This window comes from Stegostoma tigrinum, chromosome 6 (genome assembly GCF_030684315.1).
Source record: "Stegostoma tigrinum isolate sSteTig4 chromosome 6, sSteTig4.hap1, whole genome shotgun sequence".
Lineage (NCBI taxonomy): Eukaryota > Metazoa > Chordata > Chondrichthyes > Orectolobiformes > Stegostomatidae > Stegostoma > Stegostoma tigrinum.
This window is the reverse complement of record NC_081359.1, coordinates 71,961,221-71,978,064: the sequence shown is the minus strand read 5'-3', so window position 1 is coordinate 71,978,064 and position 16,844 is coordinate 71,961,221. Positions and strand designations below refer to the sequence as shown.

Genomic DNA, 16,844 nt, shown 5'->3' with positions numbered 1-16,844 from the left:
CAGAGGGTGATGCATGTATGGAATAAGCTGCCAAAGGAAATGGGACTAGGTTAGCTGAAGGGTCTGCTTCCATGCTGAATGACAATGGTCTACAAGCTGCTTTTCAAAAACTAAGCAAAGTACGCATGAAGTGATCTGAGACTGCTGAGCAAGATGTTGAGACCAGAAGACTGCAAAGTGCCTAATCAAAGAAATATTCCTAGCTCATGATATGCTTCATTGGAACAATGTAGAGGACAGGACAGAGGGCAAGTGAAGCAGCAAATCAAAATGACAGGTGACATGAAAGACAGATTCAGTTGCAAATTGAATGGGCATGTTCTGCAAGTGATCCTGCAATCTGTACAATCTCCCCAAAGTAGAGAGGGCCATGTCATGAGTAGCAAATACAGTTCACAGATGCTGTCAAGCATTGAGTATTTCAAGCATCTTGCCTTATTTTAACAATTTTATAATTGAAATCAATTCTTTAGATATCTTTCGTGCCATTTAACGGAATCATGAAATTGCACAGATTCAAGTCAGAATTCACACTACCTGGCAAGAAAATTCTTAATGTAAAACCAAGCAAGTCAAAAAAAAGAGACATATAAACACAAATCTTGGAGAATAATGATATAAAACATACAACGAACCTAATTCTTAAATGTGACAATTTCAATTAAGCTAATAAATACAAGCACTATGCTCAAGAAATTTAAGCCAATGACTTTTTTAAAACTTGGGTCTAAACAACGCTAAGAGGGGAATAACATTGCATAAGTGTGAAATACAAATATAGAGACTACTCTGGCCCATTAAAATTGGCTTTGCATAAAACTTCACTGAAAATTTAGGATAACTGAATTCAACTTCAATCTGTAAAAACAGAAATATTGGAAATATCCAGTCATCTCTGCAGTATTTTGCTTTTCTAACTTCATTTATCCATGCTAGAATCAGTTCTTAATTTCAAAATCTTTTATTTCCAGAAAATCCAACCAACCTCGTTTTTAGCAAAACAAATGAATTCAAACTATTTCAGATGCGACCATTTTTCTGAATGATCTGTTTGAGATTATTGCTTTAAAACATATGCAAATTCATTCATGGATAGGCATTCACTCAAAGCATCCAAAACGAAGACAAACTTGCATTTAAGAAAAACATTAGCTTTCAATAAAAATTGTTCAGGAGGCATGTCAAAAAAAACCAACAACAAAAAAAATGAAAAGCATTGCACTTTTGTCTGGTCATTTGTATAAACGATTTGGATGAAAATATAGAAGGGAGGGTCAGTACATTTGCAGGCGATACCAAACTTGGTGATACAGTGGACAGTGAAGTCGGTTATGTAAGACAATGAGATCTTGATCAATTGGGTCATTGGGCCGAGGAGTGGCAGATGACACTTAATTTGGATAAATGTGAGGTAGTGTATGTTTGGTAATACAAACAAGGACAGAACTTCTACAATTAATGGTAGGGACCTGGGTAGTGTTGTAGAACAGAGACCTAGGAGTTCAGGTATAAAATTTTTGAGATTGCCATCACATTTGACAGGGTGTTAAGGTGGCATTTAACACCGTTTGCCTTCAATACTCAGACCAGTGAATATAGGAGTTGGGGCGTCACAAGGTTGCACAGAACATTGGTGAAGCCTCTTCCAGAGTACCATGTGCAGTACTGGTCACGCTGTTAGAAGAAGGATATTATTAAACTGGAGCGGGCACAGGAATGATTTACCAGGATATCACCAGGAATAGAGGGTTTAAGATACACAAGTAAACTGGGAAGACTGGGACCTTTATCCACTGGAGCACAGGAGATTGATGGGTTACCTTAAGGTTTAAAAAGGCATGAGGGGCAAATATAAAGGTGAACAACAAAAGATCTTTTCCCTAGTGTGGGGGAAGTTTAAAACATGCCTTCTAGTTTTGAAGGTGACAGGAGAAAGATTTAAAGGACATGAGGGGCAACTTTTTTTAAAAAGACAGTATGGGTGGAATGAACTGCCAGAAAATGCAGTGGATGCAGGTACAGTTACAACATTTAAAAGACATTTGGATAACTTCATGAATGGGAAAGGTTTGGAAGAAATGTGTTATGTGCTGGCAGTTTAGTTTAGTATAGTTTGGGAACATGGTCCGTGTGGGCTGGTTGGACCACAGGGTCTCTTTCCATGCTGTTTGGCAATGATTATGACTGCCAACATGATGGGTGTTAGAACAAGTGCATAAGACAACAAGTGCACTAGTAATGAATGAAAATTTCACTGTTTATTGTTATTTGTCTGCCTGCAACTACATAAACAAAAAGGCACCAAGACTAGTCCCCTTAAAATTGCATTGGTACAGCAAGTTTCAAAATGCTTTAGAAGTAATGAAGGATTTTACTGAAATATAGTCACAGTTGTAATGTAGGAAATGCTGTAGCTACTTTACACACAAATTTTCCAAACACAGCAATATGACAATGACCAGATAATCCATTTATGATACTGCTTGAACAATAAATATTGGTGAAGATTCTTAGGATAGTTCCCCTACTCTGTAACAGTGCAGTGGGATCTTACAGTCCTAGTGATGTACAGCCTGGAAACAAATCATCCATGCTGACCAGATATTCTAAATCATTCTAGTCCCCATTTGCTAACATTTGGCCCATATCCCCCCGACACTTGTTATTCATGTACCCAGCCTTTTAAAGATTGTAATCGTACCAGCCTCCACCACTTCCTGTGGCAGCTCAATCCATACACACACCATTCTCTACCTGAAAAGACTGCCCCTCAGATCCCTTTTAAATATTCCCTTTAAATCCCTTTCACTTTATATTTATAACTTCTAGTTTTGGATCCCTCCACCCTGGGGAAAGCCCATCTACCCTATCCATGCCCCTCATGATCTTATAAACGTCTATAAAAAGGCACCCCTCCGCCTCCAAAACTCCGGGACAATAGCCCAGTCTGTTCGGTCTCTCCCTATTGCTCAAGCCATCCAACCTTGGCAATATCCTTCTAAATATTTTCTGAACCCTTTCTAGTTTTACAACATTATTCCTGTAGCAGGGAGGCCAGAACTGCACACAACACTCCAAGTTGCTGAACTAATGTTGTGTACAGCCATAACATGACCTCCCAATTCCGATACACAATACAATGACCAATAAAGGCAAACATACCACCAGGGTGCTCGTTGCATAATAGCCAATATATTAGCATGGATAAAGGATTGGTTGAATAATAGGAAACAGAGGCTGAACATAAAATGGTCATATCCAGGTTGGCAGGATATAACAAAATGTACCAGTGTTGGGGCCTCAATTATTTAAAATTTATAGAAAAGTTACTTGAAGGGACCAAATAATGTTTGCAAAATTTATTGATGCCGTAAGTACAGGTTACATACTAAGTTTGAGGTCAAAAGGAGTCTGCAAAAGGACCAGATAGGTTGAGACAGTTGGCAGAAAAGTGGCAGATGAAGTATAATGTGAGAAACTGTGAATTTGTTCACTTTTACAGGAACAATATAAAAACACCACATTATTTAAATGGAGGGGGAAAAATGTCATAATTGAGAGACTGGGCAGTTTGGATGCGCTGGTACATGAATCACAAAAAGTTAAATACTCAATTGTAATAATTGGTGAGGAAGGCAAATAGAATGCTAGAGTTAATTTTACATTGAGATTGTCTTATAATTAAGATTTTTTTTAAAACACAGTTGTGTGAAATGTCACTGAGGTCAAACCTGGAGTACTGTGTGCAATTCTGGTCTTATTTAAGGAGGCATATAAAGACATTAGAAGCAGTTCAAAGAAGGTTCATTTGATCGATTCACGGGATAGGGAGGCTATCGGACAACAGAAGGTCCAAAAGACACAGTCTGTATCCATTGATGCTAAGAAGGGTGAGATGTGATCTGCAGTAGTCTTGACAGGGTAAATGCTTAAAGGATATTTCCCTTTGGCTGAGAAACTAGTTGTAGAGAACGCAGTTTAAAAATAAGAAGGAACAGAGGAGGAATTCTCGCACAGATCATGACTCTTTGGAACACACTCCCCCACTAAGGGGGGGGGGGAGGCACAGTCAATGAATATTTAAAAGGATAGCAGAGGATAGAGTCTTGACTCAAGTGTCCAGGGTTATTGGGGGTTGGTGGAATGTGGATACTGTTGTAGTTAGATCAGCCAAATTCTTAAATGGTGGAGCTGCCAGACTGGTCAAATAGCCAATTCTAGTCCTAGTTTATATAGGTTTGTATGTGTTACAAACATCCGAGCAAACATACATTCTCCTGCTTTAATGTCCAAGTCAAAAAGACAACATCTCCAACTGTGCAATGCTGTCTCAGAACTGGAGAGTCAGCTTGTATTTTGAGATGATAACATGCGATGGGATAAACCCAGACATTATAATTCAGAGGTCAAATGTGCTACCAAGACTGACAAATTATATTAATTTGAAGTTGGTTTTTGCTGACCAATAAGTATATCTGAAATTAAGCTATACTTGGGCATACACATTTCTACATATATTCTTGAAATGACCAATCAATATCTCTTGCACTTCCTTGGAAGAAACCTGCCAAAGTTGTTAGACTCTGATAGCCCAATTAGTGTAGTACAAATGTACACTGATTAGAAAAACCCAGGTTTGATTCATGTTTGGTGCTAGATTAGGTGACTTCAGTCAGAGCATCAAGGATGTGAGAAAAATACTGGAATTCACAATGTCAATAATTAGTGTTTGCTGCATAATTCCTGCATGTTAATAATGAAAAAAAATGGGGTGGCAATTGTTTCTAAATGGTGTCAAAGATCATGCTTAATACCACAACAAAATAATTAAAAGCAATCAGGCTGATAGTCCTGATATATTCATATCCAAATGGCAGCTAGGTGAAGCACATTGGGACAAATGGTATCAAACAGCCAGTAGCTTCAAATAATAGCTTTGCAGGCAGAAAATTTCTAAAGCTAATCAAAAACCATTAATTTGCAATACCCTGGTAGTACAAGTATTTCTGAATGTCCAGAGTCAAACAGGAACACTCTGAGTGCAGAAAGATCAGATATTCGATACTTTGTCGTATTGTTAGCCTTATCAATTTTTCCTTGTAGCATCAGTTCAGTGATAATTCCTCGGCGCCATGCACAAAAAATGTTGCTGTTAACAATAATTCTCTCACCTGTATTTGAAATAAGAAATTGAATTCAGTTGAAATTTACAACAATTAATAGATTTAGTAAAGAAACTAAGCAACACTAAAGTAATGATTAGAAATAACATAAGACACAGTTGAGGAAAGTCATTCATCGTTAACTTGTTTATCCTCCCCATTGCATCCTACTTATTTAAAAAAAACACATTTCAACTGAGCAGCATTCAGTGATCGTTTAAATTGAAAGTGGAAGATGGTAAAGAACAATAGTGAGATCAGAAATTGAGTTAGGAGACAAAAAGAAAAGCAGTAATTCAGAGCCATATTCTATATTAGGAGATAGAGATTAGAAAAAAAAAATTCCTGGCTTTACAGATACATAGAGACAGTTCACAGCCAGGGGAATAAGATGAATTAAGTCCATACAAAATAGAAACAGGAGGAGGCCATTTGACCTCTACAGCCTGCTAGTTCAAGTTGCAGAAGATGAAAACAAATGCTCATAAGGCAAGATAGAAGATATCACAGTGCAAAGTTGGCAGAACCTATCATGTGATAAGGTGTTAAGATTTTTCCGGTGTGGGGTGGAAGAACGACTGTGCGCGGTTCCTTCAAGTGCTGTAAAGTTAGAGATTTACAGAGGAAGAAAGGTGTCTGTCTGTAGGTAAAGATGTACAGCCAGTTCTAAAATGGAAACATATCAATTGGCTTGGTGACAGTAAACCTCAAGTGTTTTGGCAATGAGCTGGAATCAGCCAATTAATTTAAGACAAGCACTTAGCGACTGAAAGCCAACTGAATTTAAATCTGATGGTTTTCACAACCTCACACCAACGCTTTAGTAAGAAAATTGATGTCAGCCAAAGGTACATAAGGAGGGAGTTTTTGGGGAAGGAAAAGAAACCGGTGACAGCAAACCACCATCTGAGAAATAAGCACCTAGCTCTCACATAAACATGGCTAAGCTCTCAAAGACAGGACCACCTTATCTGGGGTACCATGGCACTTCTAGCTAAGAATTTTCATAGAAAAGCATCTCTGACAGCAGGATCAGCAGAAGAAAGGTGTTTATGACTGGGAGAGAGTGGAGAAGGTACAACATTCTGGAAGTCACATTCTGTATGGACTTTGAGAAACTAAGTTTTAATGTTTTGTCTTACTAATTCGGTTATACAAGTGGTTCTTGCGTTTACAGAATAGCATACAAGTAGGATTTTGTTAAGTGGGAGTTGGGGGGAATTACCCAGTTTTTTTTTAGTGTTTCTGTTAATTTGTTCACTATTAAAGGTTAAATCAATTCTTTATTGAGTAACAATTTAATATCAAGGATTTTCTTTCATTTCATCTCCCCTTCTCTGTAACAGTCACCCAATTAAGGCAGAGACAAGGAGAACTCTGTCCCCTACCACTCCAAGAGGGATGAGAACCTTGAGATTGCTGAAGAGAGTTTTGAATATTTTTAAAAAGTGGACTGATTCTTAGCAAGGAAGGAGATGAAAGCTCATCAGGGATGAGCAGGCATGTAGATTAGAGGTCATAATCAAATCAGCCATGGGTCATATTAAATGGTGGGGTATGGGCTATACAGCCCAGTCTTGCTTCTCATTTGTACTCGTGTATTCTAAGTGACAGGTACTTTTGCTATTCTTTCCTTTTAGTCACAAAAACGTTTAATAGTCCATCAAGTATGTTTCTATACTGTTAATTTATGCTCATTAAATTTTTATCAGCTTAATCAACAGTGGGATTTTCAGAAATCAGCAATGCAGTGGCTTGCTAAATATTTCCTAAAAATTTGATCTAATATCATTAACCTTCATTTTTCTATTCACAGGATGTGAGTGACATTAGCTAGGCCAGCACATATTACCATCACCACTTGTCCTCCAGAGGTGGGGGTGAATGCCTATTGGAGCCACTTCAGTCCACGGGGAGTAAATACACCCTCAGGGAGGGAGCTCAACATTTTGTCCCAGCAACATCAGAGGAAGGCGATCAGTCCCAAATCGAGATGGCATGCGACTTGGAATCAACTTACGAAGTTAGTGATATTCCAATGCATTTGCTGCCTTCCAGGTGGTAGAGTGGAAAATTCTGCCAACCAGATGACTAATGCTTAGGAATTTACTTCCTGTGAAAGTTATGAATCATTTCTTTGAAAAAAAATTTGCTACTACACATCTAACTCCAATACCTTTCAATCTATTTCCACGCTTCCCCCCCCCCGACCAATTTTCAAGATCTTATCCCACATATCTAAGAGCAACTTTAAAATTTAAAACTATTATGATTTAAGTGTGTGAACTTCTATTACATTGCAATCGTTTTGCCCCATTGGATACTCTATTTTGAGATCACTAAATAATCTTATGACAGTACACACTCTAAAATAGCCTTATCCCTCGTCAAGGCCATGTTATGTTCTCTCTCCTTCAGTCAGCCAATTTATATTTTCTAAATCAACTTGTTTGGACAAGTTATGAACACCTCTAGAACCTGGGGCTTCTGGCTCTGAGGTAGGTATATCATCACTGCATCCTAAGAATCTTCCAGCTAGCCTATTTACTAACCAGGTAACAGCTCCAACGTGGATTATCACAAACTAGTAATCTTGGGAGCAATGCCTATAAGCAACCCCTCAGTAGCTGAATATTTATGGATTTCCACTAACTGTCAATATCTATTTACAGTAGAATGGTGAAAGAAGAAATACTCAATTCCATTGATCACCACTGCCCTGGACAGCACTTGACAAAATGACTAGTTCAAAGTAAGCTTTGGTCTCTCTGCCAGCAGTGCCACACAGTATAATATGAAATGATGGATTATGAAGAACTGGGTCTGACAAATATTCAAAATATACAAAAAGGTTAAGTTTCCACCTTTCAAATAAAAAGGATTTCAAATTGTAACTAACACTAAGAGAGTTACCAAATTCCAGTGTAGCTGCTGGAGATTTTTGCAATTCCATACTACGAGAGAGATTGTCAGCTTCTGCTGCCAAGACAATAGCTTTCTTTTTCTCTGAAGACTTTTGGATGTAGAAATGGCATGGATTAATCACATGACTCACCGAAACCAATCCCTGAAAACCTGAAGTACAATAGTTCATAAAATTGTTTGTTTTATTTAAATATATTAGACAAGATACAGACTGCACATATACCCAAAATCCTACCTGCACAACAGCCAAAGTTGGTGTCTGAAACATTTTTCTTATGAAAAGTCTTTTTCTGTCTCTTTGAAACTTGCCGAAGTTGTTTTGGATCATTTTGATCAATAGTACCAGATACAACTAAAAACATGAAAATTCTGAAAGTACCTCTTCCAAAACAGATGGCAACATGATTAAAGCACAAAAAATAATTCTGCACGATTTAAGTCACTTTCGTAGTCCCTTTAAAAAGAATACATCAAAAAATATAATTGTCATTCTGCGCAAGAGTTTAAGTAATCGGTTAGAATGAAAATAGGCATATGCTACACAAAAACTGGAAGATTACAGAAACTTCAAAGTAGCGATCAGTTCAAAGGCATCATGGCTGATCAAAAGACCCAGCAACTTTTTTTTGGGGGGGGGGGGGGGCAACGTTGGCTGCTAAAAAACCAACTTCTACCCTGGTGACCCCCATCATGTGTGGCTTGGGTCCCTCAACAATTCTAGGCTTTTCCTGGACGTAGTAGCTACAGCCACTATGACCAACGTCACCGCTAACAAATCAGTAACTGACCAATTATTCTTGACAGGCTGCATTTCTAACCTCTACGGTCTTAAACTTCGGTTAAGCCAAGGGCCTGGGGGAAACTTAATGCTGTTAAAAAAAAACTTTCCTTAGTAGAGGCAGTACAGGATTCTTGTCAAGCCAGTAGATAAGATGAAACTGTTGCCACATGATTTCAATATTTAAGTCTTTTGGGGAAAAAAAGAAAGATGATTTGGTTCTGGAGAGCATCTACTGATAACTTAGCTTTATCATTCACATTCTCTCTCTGGATGCAGCTATTCCTTCCTTTTCCCATGACCAATTCCTTTGCCCTTCACCATTATCCTCCTCATCATCATCTAACCTTTCCAAACTACATCCTATCACAGACAAGTTCTATTCTTCCCTCATTTCCTCCTACTCCAACAGTATCTATTAGCATTTTAAACTTTTCAGTTCTGACAAAGACTGACTCAAAACATGAACACAAGTTTTGTCTTTCCACAGATACTGAGAAACTTGCAGTTTAATTCCAGCATTTCCTATTTTTTTTATTTCAGGCTTCCAGCATCCACAACGATCTGTTTCGACTTTTTAAGCATTAGGCTAAGTAACTTAGTTCAGTGCTTCTTCACACATTGAAGATATGAACAGAAAGCATAACCCCTTAGGTCCTGTACTTATATTCTTTTTGGACCAAATTTGTATGCATTACGTATTTTGTATCTCCTTTATTTATTTGAAAATTTGCAGGTGCATTCTATCCGGACTTGTGCTCTTATCCTTAAGGTTGACTAGTCCATGTTCAATGTGATTGAGTAACTAAATTTCACTAGAGTTGGAACAAATGCAACATTTCCTTTCATTCAATCATAAATGATTCATTTTTCTATTTTATGTTGAATAAGCTAAAGATCAACACGTAAACCAAGCCTTCAATATAGTTTGGGAAATAGCCTTTAGAAGCTTTAATACATTGGAAATGGACATTTTCACATTGAAGAAACAGTGTCCTATAATAAAGATAGGTTCCTATAAAAAGTAAATCAATGATACATACTTGTGTTGGCATCTTCAAATATTTCTTCAACAATAACATCTGCATCTTTACTTAAAATGGATAATCTGTTCTGACAGCACAATGAAGAACTTTCCCGTATTTTTGGGCTAGTACCCAGCCGAGAAACATTCATATCATGGTACATGAAAGAATCCACTTTCTGTTTTTTCTCATAAGATTCAATTTTGCAACTTGCAAAATGTTGTTGTCCTCCAAGTGAGCCATTTTGTTCTGTAATTTTCCTAAATTCGTTTTGTAATTTTTCTATCCTTGAAGCAATAAACCTGTAAACAGTGAAAAATGGGAGAAAACAAAAAAAAAATCAAAGTAAGAATGTGCCTTAGAGGATGTGCAATGAAAAGTTCACCAATTCTTGAGACAAGGCAGCTGTCCAATGCAAAGAATCTGAGTGGAATGGACAATCTCATTGAAAACAAAAGACTGAGCTCAATTGTAAAAGGACTTCATTGCGTAAATGTTGAGAGACAACGTTTCGTATCTTGAGAATGCAGAACTAGAGAGTATAATGTCAAGAGAACAGCCAGCTTTTAGGCCCAACACCTAGAGAAATGTCAAACAGTTCTGAGGAAGGGTCACTGGACCTGAAACATTAACTGTTCTTTCCTTCACTGATGCTGCCGGACCTGCTGAGCTTTTCCAGAAACTTTGTTTTTGTTCCTGATTTACAGCATCCACAGTTCTTTTGGTTTTATTAAACCAGAGAAATGTCTTTGCCTAGAGAGCCGAAACTCTTTGGAATTCTCTACTCCAAAAAGTTATAGAAGTTCAGTCAATGAGTGAGCATAGGCAAGACTGAGATGAACTCATTTTTGGGCAAGAAGGGAATCAAATGATATCAGTTATGGTAAGAAAGTGGTTCCATACAACTCCAAACTTATTCGTCAGTCTAGAGGGCCCACCACAGCCCTGCTATTCAGAAATATAAATGGGCAGCATCTCACCAAATGCTTGGGATTATGATATTAAAAAGTTACATGTTGACACATTTAACATTGCAACAGTTAACATTTGAATGTCTTATAATATTTCATCAATATTAGAATTATACTGTATAAGATAGCATGAGGGATGTTATAGAACATAGAACATTACAGCGCAGTACAGGCCCTTCAGTCCTCAATGTTGTGCCGACCTGTCAGACCGATCTCAAGCCCATCTAACCTACACTATTCCATGTACGTCCATATGCTTATCCAATGACGACTTAAATGTACCTAAAGTTGGCGAATCTACTACCGTTGCAGGCAAAGTGTTCCATTCCCTTACTACTCTCTGAGTAAAGAAACCACCTCTGACATCTGTCCGATATCTTTCACCCCTCAATTTAAAGCTGTGCCCCCTCGTACTCGCCGTCACCATCCTAGGAAAAAGGATCTCCCTACCCACCCTATCTAACCCTCTGATTATTTTATATGTTTCAATTAAGTCACCTCTCAACCTTCTTCTCTCTAATGAAAACAGCCTCAAGTCCCTCAGCCTTTCCTCGTAAGACCTTCCCTCCATACCAGGCAACATCCTAGTAAATCTCCTCTGCACCCTTTCCAAAGCTTCCACATCCTTCTTATAATGTGGTGACCAGAACTGTACGCAATACTCCAAGTGCGGCCGCACCAGAGTTTTGTACAGCTGCAGCATAACCTCTTGGTTCCGGAACTCGATCACTCTATTAATAAAAGCAAAAACACTGTATGCCTTCTTAACAACCCTGTCAACCTGGGTGGCAACTTTCAACAATCTGTGTACATGGACACCGAGATCTCTCTGCTCATCTACACTACCAAGATTCTTACCATTAGCCCAGTACTTTGCCTTCCGGTTACTCCTACCAAAGTGTTATAATTTGCTTTTTTTTAAAAAAGAAACTAAAAATAGTGGGAAAAAATTGGTTTTCTGTGCATTTTGACAAGTATCTGTGCACTAGCAATTATCATAATCTTAGTGTTCTAATTCTGATATATTTCTATATTTTTTGCTAAATAACCAGGACCACCTTCAATGTTCTGCATGCCAGTGGAGAGTCATTGTTGTTGAAATGGGAGGAAAATGCAGCAGGTCTTGCTATGTCCTCTTTCCAGATTGACTTCATGAATTTGAAAAAACTCCTACTTCTAATGAGGCACCCAGCTGCATGTCACAATGGCGAGCAAAGGCAGTGAGTAAGGAGAGCTCAGTCAGTGGAGACAAATCTCTCTGGACAAAAAGGTTTGTTTATTAGAAACAGGCCTCTGACAGGGAAAGATAAAGAATTTTCTTAACTAGATGGGAACTTGCAGGCTTAATTCTTCATACATATTATTTCCTAGTTTACCCTTAATTTCCTTACATATTTGTGAAGCCACGACAACAGTAGAAAAATAAATTACAAGTGGCCCAAAGATTGTGAAGCAGCGTGCTTTAGGTTCTCATTACATTTCTGCTGTTATCCACAGGATTCCAGAGCGCAAGCATCTAGTCATTGCAGACACAGTTGAAAAAGGTGCCTGGTTGTGATAGAACTGACGGAAAAGTTGAAACCGGCAAGGTCCAGGAGGGACGCAGAAGTTTTGTTGGTATTACTGGAGGCTCAGGTGCTGGTGGTGGAAAAAACAAGTCAAACCTCAAGGCCAAATCCAGGCAGACAATCCCTCACATATGTTCCTTTGCTTCCTGCAGGAAGCAGCAGTTCCCACAGTTGAATTTTCATTTGTCACTGGAGAAGAAACCTGGACACATCTGGGGAGGAAGACTAAAGAAGCCCCGATGATACAGTGACTGGACACCGAATTGAGGTAAATCGCAGCCAGGAGCTTCACCACAATCAAAACAGGCAGAGCTCACATTGGAATATCTTTGCAGAAAAGCTCAATCAGAAAATACTAAGAAGAGTTAAACATGATCAAGGAAGTCCACAGATCTACTAGGTACCGACAAAGGGCTTTTAGGGACAGCAGCAACTCTCTGCCATTCGATGTTTTACCAGTACAAACAAAATCTCTGGAATACCTTAATCAGCTCCAGGAACACATTCACAATTACATTCTCTTCCTAGATTCTTCCCTCAAACTGGCCAGAGATTTACAAGCCAAAGGACCACCTTGTTGAAGAGGTGAAGGATGGAAATGTCCAGATGGTGTCGAGGACGCTCGAGAGATCACAACATCTAGATCATGGAAAAATATTCAACTCCCAAGACCAAAAAAAGTGTCCATCAGCAGCAGGATGACTGTTAGCGTGGATAAGCATGTTCTTCCTGCCTGTATTGGAATCTACAAGTAGTACACCAAGCACCAAATCTGTACTGTTTCCACTATAACCCTAGCAACAGATTAAACCCATCAGATGCTCCAAAGTCATGTTGAAATTGTGACAGGGTTGGGATTTCAAGTGAGACTGCCTTTGACAACCAAAATCATCACTGCCATCAGACAGAGACCCCTTCTCACTAGATATTAAACTGGTTTGGGCTCTCTCATACAGTCAGGGTGGGGAATTCCTTCAGGCAGAAACTTGGTCTTATGTACAGCTATGAGAAGTTGCCTATAACAAGTGTAAAATTTGTCAAGGAGCAGAGCTGTCAACTGCTACTCAATTTTTCTAAAAGCATCTTCTGCCAGATATGCCTGATCAATGTGTCTTCCCTCATCCAAGTCTCCACTTTGCAAGATTTGGTGTCCTTTATCATGACTACATAAAGGTCTACTATCTTCCCTTAATCATACTTATAATAAACCAAATCAATACTCTAGTAGAAGAAAGACAGTTGAAAATACCCATACAATTGGGGTCCAAACTATTAGAGGAAAAAAATACATATCTTGGGAAAGCATGCATGGTCAATTGTATGAGCAGTAAATTATGAGTCTGGCACACTGAGTTCAGAAGTCCTAGATTTTTCTGTGCTCTCATGGTCCTTGACCCTATACATTAGGGCCCGAAATATTTGAAGAGCAGGAAATCAGGCTGTTCTTTAGCCTGCCTGTAGCACTATTCTTGAAGGCTCATGCCAGTCATCTCTAAATGACTGAGATCAGCTTGCTGGAATATCACTCGTCACACGTAAAAGAGCTCCCACTTTGTGTGACTTCAGAAGATGTGATAGAAAAGGGTAAGGTATCAATGTAAACTGCCAATTTCAGCAAAGCTGTTCACCTTCAACTGAGAATCACCACAAGTGTCCTTCAACCATTCATGATATTCAGCTGACAATTTGCAAGTAGCATTTAATCTATACAATTGCCAGGCAAAGACCATCACCAACATCTATCCATCATCCCTTGACATACAATGTTATTACCACTGCTGAATGCCCCAGTATCAACATTCAGGCAGTTACCTTCGACCAGAAACTGAACTGGTGTAGCAATTTAAATGGAAGAGTTGGTCAGAAGGTAGAAACCCTGTAGCCTGTAGCTCACCTCCCAACTTCCCAAACCCTCTTCACAAGACAGGTCTGATTGGATTACTCCACATTTGCCTGGATAAGTAATTCCAACAACAAAAGAAACTGGACACCATTCAGAATAAAGTAACCTGCTTCACTGGGACATCCTCATCATTCATTCCCTCCACCACTGAAACAGAGTAGCAGCAGCGTGTATAAGCTCACAGACACACTGCAGAAATTCACCATAGCTCCTTAGACGGCATCTTCCAGATCTATATCCACTTCCATCTAGAAGGGCATGGGTAGCAGATACAAGGGAACATCACCACCTGCAAGTTCCCGTTCTAAGCTAATCATTATCCTGACATGGAAATGCATCGCCGCTCCTTCACTGTCATTGGGTCAAAATTCTGGAATTCTCTCCTTATCATCGTGGGTCTACCTACACCAAACAGACTTTAGTGGGTCATGGAGGTAGTACATCACCCCATTCTTCTTCAGGGCAATAAGTAATTAAATAAAGGCCACCAATTGAAACTCATTCCCTGAAATGAATTTTAAAACAAAAGCTGTCACTGTAGTGGCAATGGACTAACCTAAACACCTTTCAAGAGAAGGACACTGATGGGGTGGAGGACACCCAGAAGATGCAGGCTGCTTCAACTCTCAAAGAAGGGGGCAACTTTCAATAACACATACCATCAGATACTGGTGCCCTTGTGAGCCACAGGATTTTGCTAAAAGTTCCTTAATACTAGATCCCACCTAATCAGAGTTCCATGACTACCTACAGAAATCTTTGGGCCAGGTTTTAATTAGAAAGTCATCAAGTCTGTGTACCTCCCTCAGAATCCCCATGAAGACAACAGTCAAAAATGAGGATGTCAATTACCAGCATTCAAAGACTCCAAAGGATGCCTATCCTCTTCCTAGGACTGAGTAAATATCTGGCGCAAGGTATAACTAGCTACTCAGTAGTGAGCAAGACCCTGAAAAGATGGCATTCTGGAATAACTCCAGGGGAGTTTACGAGTACACAAGAATTGTATTTAGGCTCTCATGGCCCTACAAACCTTCATGCATAATGTTTCTTGGGATCTTAATGCAATTATCCTCAACTCAACACTTGAGCCGTGGACGACTAGACACTATCCAAAACCATTTCAACCCCAGAATATAAAAGACTCCTTTTGCACCTTCAAGAAGAAACGTGTCCTATCATCTGTTCTGGACTATTCAGATTTCCCTTTCCCCACCACACTGGAAACCAAAGCCAAAACCTTGGAACCGTGCTTGTCACAAGTTTAAAGGCAAAACGTGTGTATCTAACGTCAGTTGGTGTTTCAAGCCGAATGACAGAAACATGCAGAATTACTCCAGTGTGGGAAACCTTGAACCACTAGCTTCCAAGTGAGCTATTTCCCAGACGTTCAGAGGCATTCTGATTAGTGCAGAGACTGAAGCAGGTATTGGTTACAGTCCATTTAGTTGCTTCCAAGCATCCAACTGTGAGACAGAGATGCACTGGTTTACTGAACTCAATTTGGTTCCAAATTTGGTATAGGTCTGGTAACGAGTTTTGCAAATACAGATACCCTCAAAATCAGAAGGCCCACGGGAAGGAACCCACCCCTGCCCAGTTAGAGGGGGCTAGAGCTGTTGCAATACCCCTAGTCAAAGGCAGCATTGCAATCATGATCTACAATGATATCCATACTAAGATTCAGCAGTGACTCTCTGATGCACTTTTGACTGATTCAAAACAGGCATAAAAGAAGGTAGAGCCAAGTCTTGCCACCCTTCTCAAAAAGGTGTCCACAGTCAGCATTAGGTAGTTGATATCAGTAGATTACAATACTACTCGAAAACCCAGCATCCATCAATCTAGTGTCACCTAATGAGGGAGCCCAAACAGGCACAAGACGAGGATGATGGAATTCTCTATCAGTTGGTTTATGACAATGAGGGAAGGTGATGGCTTATTCGTATTAATTGCTATACTGTTAATCCAGAGACCCAGATAATGTTCTGGGCACCCAGGTTCAAATCCCACCATGGCAAATGGTGGAATTTAAATTCAATAAAAATCTGGAATTAATTTTAATGATTATCGTGAATCCATTGTTGGAAAAACCCACCTGGTTCACTAATGTCTTTTAAGGAAGTAAAAAGTCATCCTTATCTGGGCTGGCCGACATGTGACTCCAGACATACAGCAATGGGGTTGACTCTGAACTGCCCTCTGGGATGGACAATAAATGCTGCCTAGCCAGCAACACCCTCAACCCGTGAATGAATAATAATAATTTTTAAAAAGGGGGCAAAAGTGACTCATTTCTTGCAAACAGACAAGTGCCAACTGCTGATAGCAGCTAATGATCAAACAGGAGGCCAAGTTTCTGGGAAAAACGAAGACTGCACCTGCCCAGAAAGAGATGTTATTACTTAGACTAGTTGCTGATATTTGTTCAATCATGGAATATCAGCACAATTGAACAGACCCACATTTATAGCCTAATTACAAGTCAACACATTGGTGTGGATCTAAACTA

General features: G+C 39.3%; 1 protein-coding gene across 1 annotated transcript in view; it reads right to left on the bottom strand.

Annotated features, from left to right (window-relative positions):
• rnf17 (ring finger protein 17) overlaps positions 1 to 16,844 on the bottom strand; it is a 151,911-nt gene that overhangs the window by 99,113 nt on the left and 35,954 nt on the right. The window contains exons 12-15 of the mRNA XM_059646967.1: positions 9,909 to 10,192; positions 8,323 to 8,439; positions 8,076 to 8,237; positions 4,988 to 5,171 (exon numbers count right to left, since the gene is read on the bottom strand). Of these exons, the coding sequence (XP_059502950.1) occupies positions 4,988 to 5,171; positions 8,076 to 8,237; positions 8,323 to 8,439; positions 9,909 to 10,192 (747 nt within the window). The remainder of the gene's footprint in view (positions 1 to 4,987; positions 5,172 to 8,075; positions 8,238 to 8,322; positions 8,440 to 9,908; positions 10,193 to 16,844) is intronic.